We start from the raw sequence: 9,651 nt of genomic DNA on the forward strand, positions 1-9,651 counted from the left end.
AAAATCAACATATTAATTCCAATTATCCAAAATCTGGAGATTTGAAGTTCTCTTCTTCTTCGAAAAAGGTTAGAATATTATGTTGTAACTTTCAACTTTTTTGATTCATATTATATCCTTCTTGACTTAAATATTTAGGTAATAAAGTGCAATTTTTCTCAACCATGATTGTTTTTTTTTTTTTTTTTAATTAACCATGTCACATGAAATTTTTTTGGTTCATGCTTTGGCCCCCCATGTTCAAATCCTGGTTCCCTCCCTAACGTTTATATTTTAGATTTTTGAGTAATACTTGGAGCTTCTTGTATTTGCGGCTATAGGCAATGGCCTTAGATGCCTAGTGAGTTGAGCCGACTCTAAACCCGACTCATTGAAATAGTAGACATGGGCAAAATTTGTTCTATACATAGAAAAAGTTATTTAGTTATGTAGTATATACATTTTTTGAACTTAAGTTTATTAAACTTGAGTTCTAATTCAAACTCGAGTACCAAGTAGTATGCATCCATACTGATTAGTATACATCCATACTGATTGGAACTCAAATTCCAAAAAATGTTCTACATAATTAAATAACTTCGTATGTGTGCTATACTCAACTTTTTTTTTCTAAAAACACGCTATTTGGCAAATTTTGCCGATAGATGTTGGTCATCGATTGACCTTTATATTTCAGAAGAATTTTTTTTTTCTTGTTTTGCCTATGTGACTAGAAAGGACCGATAAATTTTAGGCGAAACTACAATATTGGTCCCTCAAGTTTACCCTGTATGCGCAATTAGTCCTTCAAGTTTCAACTGAGCACAATTGGTCCCTCAAGTTTATAAAATGAGTTGTATTAGTCCTTTTTACTAACTGTTGTTAGTGATGTTACTTACGTGACTAACGAAACAATGACTTGACATTTTTTTAAACGACATGGCATTTTTTATATTAAAAAAATTACAATTACTAATTTCCACCTAAGATTTTAGTAACCTGGTTGAAATCAAATTTTAAATTATCCGGATACAAATTAAACCTATTTTCCATCTAATTTTGGTTTCACTTTCACACAACGGCGCCAAGGAGAGAAAGGGGAAGGAGAGATTGACGCTAGCCTGCCGCGACGCCGCTGCTCTCTGACTGGCCGCCGGAGGAGACCCAAGCCCTGGCCATCGCCCGTGACAACCCAAGCCCTAGTCCCCGCCGGCGATAGCCCCTGACCTGCGTCCCTGCTTCTCTCGCACAACCACTAACCTGCCTCCCTCCTCCCATCTCAGGTATTGCACTTTTTCCTATAGTATCTCACCTCAATTTAGGTTCGTGTAAGATTTAGATCCAAAGTTTTTGGGATAATTTGCATCATAGTTTGGCGACCAAAAGATTCGGACTTGGTGAATTTAACAACAGCACCGTTCTTAGTGCTCCAATAGATCTAGATAGATTAAAGTCAAAACAAATTCTCAAGGATTTTTTATTTTTTTACTAAGTTTTACTACTGGTCGTCATAGTCCTCTTATGTTTCTTTTCTTTTAGTAAGTGTTTATTTCATTTTTAAATTTTTTATGTTATTTGTTTTTTATTATTTTTTTATCTTGGTTTAGCTGCGTGAGGCCTGTTCCTTATGTTATCTCTGGCGCTGTTTCTTTGATTCAGGAATTGAATGAACTTGTGCTTTCATTCCAAAAGTCTTCAGCTGAAAGTTTTCGAAGGCCTCAGACACTGCTCCCACCTGTATGTAACATTTGCATATAATTCATGGTCATAAATAAATATCCTAACCCTATAGTGGTGGACCCTTTGTGTCTTTTAGTGAGTTAGTGATACACAAGGAGAAGGACCACATATTGTTTATTGTTTAAATTTTGTTACGTTCGTGAACAGTATTAGATATAATCCCTTGCTTGTCAAATAATTCAGCCATTTGTCAAATAGTTCATTCTTTAAATTTTATAATAACTTTTTAAAAAAATAATAATAATTCAGCCCTTTACAATGTCACTTTTTAACAGTAAATTCCTTGCTCTTTTTGTAAGGATGGACGACTTTGACTTCACAATCACTCTTTTCTATTGGGGGAAGATTAGGAATAATCCATATAGATACGAAGGAGGGGAGGTAAAGATATAGGAAGACAATAATTCTGATGAAATGTCACTTGTTGAAATATGGAATAAGGCCAAAAATTTTGGGTATGGTGAAAATGATGTATTTATTTACAAAGTGCCTACTATGCCATTTGCAGGTGGTTTAAAACCTTTGGAGAATGATGTTGATGTAATGAACATGGTGAAGTGTATTAAAGGTTATAATAAAGTGGAAGTGTATGTTATGTTCTTAGATGATTATGAGAATGCTATTGGTAATGAGGGAGATGGGGGAGGTGGTGATAATGAGGATAATTTTAATGAGGGAGATAAAGTAGATGGGGCTATTAGTGAAGAGGATAGTGCTCATAGGGTTCATTTTGGATGCAGTGAAAGTGATGACGATGATATATTTGCACAGTATATTAGCAATGATGAAATAGCCTCCAAAGTAAAAGGCTTACCTGATGAGACCTTGTGTCTTAGAAAAGAAAAGAAAGTGAAACTCAAAGAGGAGAGAAAGGGAAAGGCTAGCACATGTGGGGTTAGTCCTAGTAGGGTTGATGGTAGTGGGGTTGATCCTAATGGTGTTGGTCAGAGCGAGGTTGGTGCAAGTGGTGTTGGTCCTACTAGGATTGATGCAAAAGGTGTTGATCCTACATGGGTTGATGCAAGTGGGGTTAATCTTAGTGCAAGTGCGCTTGTTGCATTTGGAGCTGATAGGGATGAAGATAAGTGGGAGTCAGAGATGTTTGCAAGTCTGGTTAATTCATCTGATGATGAAACTAGGCATAGTTATCCTTAATACCATCCACCAGAATCCTTCTCTGAGGTGCACTTTGAACTTGAGATGCAGTTTGCCACCAAAAAGGATGTCATGGATGCTATCAAACTCTACTCTATTTTCAAAGGGGTTCCAATAAAGTTTAAAAAGAATAACAAAGTAAGGGTAAGAGTAAAATGCACAGATAGATCAGTTGTAGGGTGGGTAGCCTGCCCATGAAATATTTGGGCATGCCTTTGGGCACCCCGTACAAGACTGCATCCATTTGGAATCCCATTTTGGAGAAGATGGAGAAGAAGCTGGCTGGTTGGAAACGTCTATATTTGTCTAAGGGTGGTAGGATTACTCTCTTGAAGAGTACCCTCTCTAGTCTTCCCACATACTATCTATCCTTATTTACCATCCCTGTAACTGTGGCTGACAGATTGGAGCGTATTCAGAGGAAATTCTTGTGGGGATCTTCGGAGGAGTGTTTTAAACATTCTTTGGTGGCTTGGGAGAAGGTGTGTTCACCTCTAGAGATGGGTGGTTTGGAGGTTAGGAAGTTAGGTCACTTTAACCAAGCTCTACTAGGGAAATGGTTATGGAGGTTTGGCCAAGAAGGAACTAGTCTTTGGCGGAGGGTTATTGCCACCAAATATGGCGAGGATCAAGGGGGGTGGAATACTAAAGATTGTAGAAGGGCACACGGGTGCGGCCTTTGGCGTGGTATTAATGTCGGTTGGGACAAGGGGGGTGGAATACTAAAGATTGTAGAAGGGCACACGGGTGCGGCCTTTGGCGTGGTATTAATGTCGGTTGGGCGAGGTTCTCCAAACACTTAGTTTTTGTGGTGGGTGATGGTTCCCGTATTCGTTTTTGGCATGATAGGTGGGTTGGGGATTTCACTCTTAAAATGCTCTATCCTCAGTTATTTGCGTGTTCTAGTGACAAGGAAGCCTATATTTCTGATTTGTTGGAGCATCAAGAGGATGGGAGTAGTAGATGTTGGAATGTGAGATTTTATAGGAATTTTCATGAGAGAGAATTTGAGGTTGCCTTCTCCTTCCTAGAACTCATTCAGTCTCGGATCCCATGAGGTTTTGGGTGGGATAGACCTCATTGGTGTCTTAATAGGAATGGTAAGTTTGATACTCGGTCCTTTTATCATAAGATCAGGGGTACAGATATTGCCTACTTCCCTTGGAAGGGGATTTGGAAAGTCAAGGTGCCTAAGAGGGTGGCTTTCTTCTTGTGGACCGCAGCACATGGCCGGATCCTTACCTTGGATAATATCCGGGGCCTCCCTTTGGTGAATAGGTGCTGTATGTGCTGCTGTTCAGCGGAATCTGTGGACCATCTTCTCATTCATTGTCCAGTAGCTTATGCTTTGTGGGTGCAAATGTTACAAGCTTTTGGGATTCAATGGGTTATGCCAGGTTCTGTGGTGAGTTTGGTGTCTTGTTGGAGTAATTGGTTGGGAAAATATGCTTCCGATGTATGGAATATGGTTCGGTTCCTGGTTGTTTGATGTGGGTTGTTTGGTTGGAAAGAAACCGGCGCTCTTTTGAGAGTTTGGAGAGAACGCTTGATCAGTTACAAGCGATCAGCCGAAATACTCTTTTTGAATGGGCTAAGTGTTGGGGTTCTTCAAACTGTTCTTCTACTTTGGAGTTCTTTTCTACCCTTAGTAGTGCCTTTTAAGTTGCTTCTCTTATTCTGTTTTTAGTTGTTTTTGTTTGCTGTTTTTTGTGTTCACCATCATGAACACCTGTAATGGCTGTTTGCGTTTTTCTTGTTGAATAAAAGTCTTATTACTTATCAAAAAAAAAAAAAAGATGTCCTTTTGAGTTGTACTGTGGAAAGATGAAAGATGAGGATACTTGGATAGTGAAGAAATTGAATCCAGAACATAATTGTGGGAGGTGATTGAAGAATAGATTTGTATCTTCAAATTAGCTTGGGAAGTATCTGGTGGATGATGTGAGGAATGACCCAAATGTGAAGATGTCTGTTATTAAATACCGAGTTGTAAATAAGTTTACGGTTCATATTAGTAGGTATCAAGCATCTAGAGCAAAAGGTAGGGCTAAAGAATTAGTGCATGGAACTTTTACAGAACAATATGCTCAGTTGGGGGATTACTATGAAGAAATGTTGAGAAGCAACCCTAGGTCTACTACACTAATCTCTACCAATAGACCTCAACCACACTTGCAACCAAAATTTGAGAGATTATATGTATGTTTGGATGCTTGTAAGAGAGGGTTTTTAGCTGCTTGTAGGCCTTTTATTGGTGTTGATGGATGTCATTTGAAGGGCGAGTATCCAAGACAAATCTTGATAGCAGTTGGCAAGGATGGCAATAATGGTGTTTACCCAATTGCATTTGCCGTGGTTGAGGCAGAAACAAAGGACTTGTGGACATGGTTCATGCAAAGGTTGCTTGATGATATTGGAAGTTTAAGGGATGAAGGGTGGACCTTCATGTCTGACCAGCAAAAGGTAAATTTTTTTTTTTTTTTTTTGAACTTTCATTTTATTTCATTCTTTAAATTTGGGTGATGGACCTTGCTATAAATTCACACCAAATTAATTATATTCTAACACATCCAATAATTTTGTATTTTATGTCTTCATTGTAGGGATTAACACAAATGTTTTGTGAGCTCATGCTAGGTGTGGACCATCGATTTTGTGTTCGACATCTATATAATAACTTTAGTAAGGATCATAAAGGTAAGCTACTAAAGGATTGCATGTGGGCAGCTGCTAGGGCCACTAACATGTCTGAGTTTCAATTTGAAATGGGGAAGATCAAGAAATTAAACATAAAGGCATGGGAATGGTTGGTAGGAAAGGAACCTAGGTTTTGGACAAGAGTGGCTTTTAGAAGGTATCCTAGGTGTGATGCACTAATCAACAATGGATGTGAAAATTTTAATTCTCAAATATTGGAGTTTAGGGATAAACCAATAATCACTATGTTGAAGGAGATTAGATTGCATCTGATGGCTTATTATATTAAGAAGAAGGAGAAATTTGCAAGGTATCATGGACCTATATGTCCTAGAATCCAGAACAAGTTAGAGATCGAAAAAATTAATAGTACAAATTGGGTTCTAGTTTGGTGTGGGGATAGTAATGAATCAAAGTTTGAAGTATCAAAATTGCCTGATAAGTATGTAGTTGACATAAAGCAGTGTACATGCTCATGTGGATCATGGGACCTAACTGGGATTCCTTGTGCACATTCTGTAGCTGCATTGGGATATATGGGTCACACGATTGAAGATTATGTGCATCATTGCTATAGTATGGAGTCCTTAACCCAGACTTATGGGTCATGTATATACCCTATTAATGGTCCCAAGTTGTGGCCACAAAGTAATAGAGAGGCCATACTCCCTCCTAAAAAAGTAAGACAAGGGGGTAGACCTAAAAAGAAGAGGAAGAAGGAACTTGGTGAGCTAAACAATCCATATAAGATGAAGAGGAGAATTGGCCAAGTTAAATGTAGCTAATGTGGAACAGTAGGCCATAACAAGAGGAGGTGCAATCCTGCTACTCAGGCTAGCAAACAACAATGAGTAAGGCTTGTAATAGCTAGATTTTCTTTTTCTTTTTCTTTTTCTTTTCTTTCCCCTCGTTGATAATGCAATACTAAGTTGTGATGTACCATATATAGATGAGAGAGCCAAATGTAACAACACACTATTTGGAAAACCAAGAATGTGGGACATCTTCAAGCCATGTAGAACTTACGAATGGGGCAACATCTCCATCACAACCAAGCCATGGAGCATATGCAAGCCAGCACAGTAAAAAAATACCTGTGAGTGATTGCAAGTACATATTTATATTTGTTAGTCTCATATGAACAGATCACATATTTATAGTTAATGTACTAAAGTAAAGTTATAATGCATTTTCAGGTTAGGAAAAGAAATGTCACAACACAAAGTCAGCCAACACCCCAATGTGAAGGAGTACATCGAAGTTAACCAGCATCTCATGTTTTTATTATTACATTTATTTGTTACAAAAAAAAAAAATGCCTATGTTGTTTCTTTATGGTAAATATCATTGTGCACCTTATTAGGTTGGACCTAATGAAGTTACAAGAAGTTACAGTTTTGGAGTATCAATAGAGACAATGGCTACTGCAAGTGAGACATCTAGAAGAATTACAAAATTTTATAAGAATGCACAATTGCAAAAGTGAACAGTGAATAACATTTGTTGTGGTTAAATTTACTAAAGTGAAGGTGCTTGTGGAGATAAATGTGTATTTTGAAGTGGACGGAACATTTAGATATTTTTTTTGTTATTATTTGAAATATTACACTACTATTTGGAACAATTTGAAGTATAGGTTATTTAATGTTACTATTTTGAACATGTTAATCGGTGCAATTTAATATGATGTTTATTAGAAACCTTGTCAAATTATGCAATTGGCTAGTCTTTCATTTAAAATTGATCAATTGTTTAGAGATATTGTTATGCCCTAGAATGGTTTAATTTGCAAGGCTCTTGTATGGAAGAGCATAATGAAATGAGCAAAAGAGGGGGGAGGGGGTAGCAGAGAAAAGGTTAAAAAAAGTTGTATAAGCCATGGATTCTGCATTTATAGGTAGGAGAAGTCCGTGAGTTGCTTTTTCAAGTACTTGAAAATGAAGAAGATGTCATAATGAAACATGGAGCACCATCACAAACTAATCAATGATTAGCTTCACAAGGGTTGCACTCATCAAAGTTTTGCTTAGATCCTGCTAGTTCCATGCCAGTATAATGTCTGCTTTTTGATGCTGTAGTTAGCATGTGTGTCCTAGTAATAGTTAGTGATAGAAATATAGAATTGCCTTTTGAAAATGTCATGGACTATAGAAAAATTGCAAAATTTGTAGATTCCACCTCTGCTGTAAAGCAAGGATTTTTAGTTACAATGCTGAAAAATGTCACCATAGAAAGGATTCTTGAATACCAGAGAGAGCTGAAACTAGTAATTTTTCGTTGTAATAAGGGTACTAAAATTGTTTAGCATCTCTAATTTTCCATAAAAAGTGAGTGAAATTACAAATATCAGGCAATCCATTTACACATCACTTTTGAGTTCGGAGATACATATATAAAAACAAATGAAATTATATAATAATCCATGTCTTTAGTTAAAAATCTTCTACCTTACATGAAAATTTTCCAGTCTCTTAACTACACAAAAGCTAATACATATCAAAAACACATATAGGTTTCTAAAATAGAATACCAAACTTCAAATTCTTTCAAAGCTTTTGATATCCAGGAAACACCTCCCTTTGGTCTTTGTTGATACTTCCACTTTAGTTACGGTTTTTACACTTCTCCATAGCCCTTGGAGCTGCAATCAAAGCATATTTCTTAGATCATTTTGAATGTACATTTTCACCACAGAGACAAAAATCGACAATTACGCTGACAACAAGTTCATGATATTCGCTTCAAGGCCAAGGCCAAGTCCAGCGGTGCAGCCACCTTGAAAACCTTTGAAGGAGATGTGCGCTGTAATTGGTGCCTAGTAAATGAAGAAGATGGGAGGCCCTTGAGTTGTCGTCTAATAGGCCGCAAATTTGTATGTAAGACCGCCACCTTGGTACCACTAAAGTCTAAACAAACAATACATGCATGATACGTACCTCCCCAACTCCAAGCAAATGTACGTGAACATGGTTGCAGGGGCCTTGTCCTTACTTCTGCTCTGCTTTATGGGTTTCTTGTTGGTTTTGGGAACAAATTGCTGCTTTCTTAATTTTGTTGGTATGAATGATCTGCGACTAATATTTGCTATCTTATAAAAAAAATAAAATTAGTATCCTTATTTTACACATATTCTTTCAATTTATCTTTGAGTATTTGACTTAAGTTACTCGAGCATATCAGATTTTTAGAAGGAAAAAAAATTCAATATATGTTCTGTTTTTCTTTTTTTCTTTGGGTAGTCTTAGCTGTGTTGTTTCTCACCATTGCCTCTATCTCTATGCCAATTTGGTTGAGGTGGGGTTTATGGGTTTCTCATCTCATCTCCCATGACATAAGGTGAAATAGATCTCTCTTCAAATGAATAGCTTGTTACACCACGATGGCAAGTTGCTGGTCTCTTGTCGCCTGACTTATTGGTTCTTATAAAGAGGTGTACCATTCTCTCAACTTTTGCTTATTCTGGCTTCTTTGAATTTGTTGTTGTCTTGCAATATTCACCTCTTATTGGCTGCATATGTGAAGCTGTAATTCAGTCAACCGTACGAGTCCATGCATCAACATTGTAATTTGTAAGACAGCTAGAAATTCAGCTGTCTGGTTCCTTATCAGCTCTAGGTGTGTGGTGGCTAGGGATCATCTTAGTGATGTCGTTAAGAGTGTGGGGTTCTCCTCATGAGCTCTGCTGCTCCCCTCTCCAAGCCGAATCAGCTGCACTCCTCTGGGCAGCTAGATTAGCTGCTCAAGAGAATTGGCATCAAGTTGTGTTTGAAGGTGTCACTAAGGCCTGTTTTTGACTCCCTTGGCTCCTTGGATTTCATCCCTTATTGGTCTATTAATTAGCACCTCCATTAGTAACATTCGTTGTTTAGCTGTTTCTTTTGCCTGCCTTTAGTTTAGTTGGGTCCAGAGAAACTGCAATTCTGCAGCCCATGTAGCTGCTAGACTTGCTTTTAAGCTCTTGTGATTCTGCTTCAATAAAGGCAACCTCCCAAGTTCCACCTCATATTGAGTCTGCTTGTAAGGTGGATTACCTAGCTTATTATTCCTTCCATGTTTTAATGTTATTGAAGTTTAGCAGGA

General features: G+C 37.6%; 2 protein-coding genes across 4 annotated transcripts; both read left to right on the forward strand.

The window, feature by feature from the left end:
• The first annotated feature begins 996 nt into the window (after positions 1-996).
• On the forward strand, positions 997-2,925 carry LOC112018497 (uncharacterized). Of its 3 annotated transcripts, XM_065770774.1 has the most exons (4): positions 997-1,262; positions 1,639-1,716; positions 2,019-2,100; positions 2,228-2,925. In XM_065770774.1, the coding sequence occupies exon 4, from the start codon at positions 2,263-2,265 to the stop codon at positions 2,872-2,874; it is 612 nt and encodes a 203-aa protein (XP_065626846.1). In that variant the 5' UTR covers positions 997-1,262; positions 1,639-1,716; positions 2,019-2,100; positions 2,228-2,262; the 3' UTR covers positions 2,875-2,925. The 3 variants fall into 3 exon arrangements, with proteins under 3 accessions (XP_065626846.1, XP_023906799.1, XP_065626847.1); XM_024051031.2 differs by having other exon boundaries at positions 2,019-2,925; XM_065770775.1 differs by lacking the exon at positions 2,019-2,100.
• Positions 2,926-3,583: 658 nt separating this feature from the next.
• On the forward strand, positions 3,584-7,239 carry LOC112018488 (uncharacterized). Its single transcript, XM_024051025.2, has 4 exons — positions 3,584-5,337; positions 5,478-6,422; positions 6,521-6,667; positions 6,768-7,239. Exons 1-2 carry the CDS (start codon positions 4,840-4,842, stop codon positions 6,354-6,356), a joined length of 1,377 nt encoding a protein of 458 aa, XP_023906793.1. The 5' UTR covers positions 3,584-4,839; the 3' UTR covers positions 6,357-6,422; positions 6,521-6,667; positions 6,768-7,239.
• The last annotated feature ends 2,412 nt before the right edge of the window (positions 7,240-9,651 follow it).

The sequence above is a fragment of the Quercus suber genome, unplaced genomic scaffold (genome assembly GCF_002906115.3).
Source record: "Quercus suber isolate HL8 unplaced genomic scaffold, Cork oak 2.0 scaffold_36, whole genome shotgun sequence".
Classification (NCBI taxonomy): Eukaryota; Viridiplantae; Streptophyta; class Magnoliopsida; order Fagales; family Fagaceae; genus Quercus; species Quercus suber.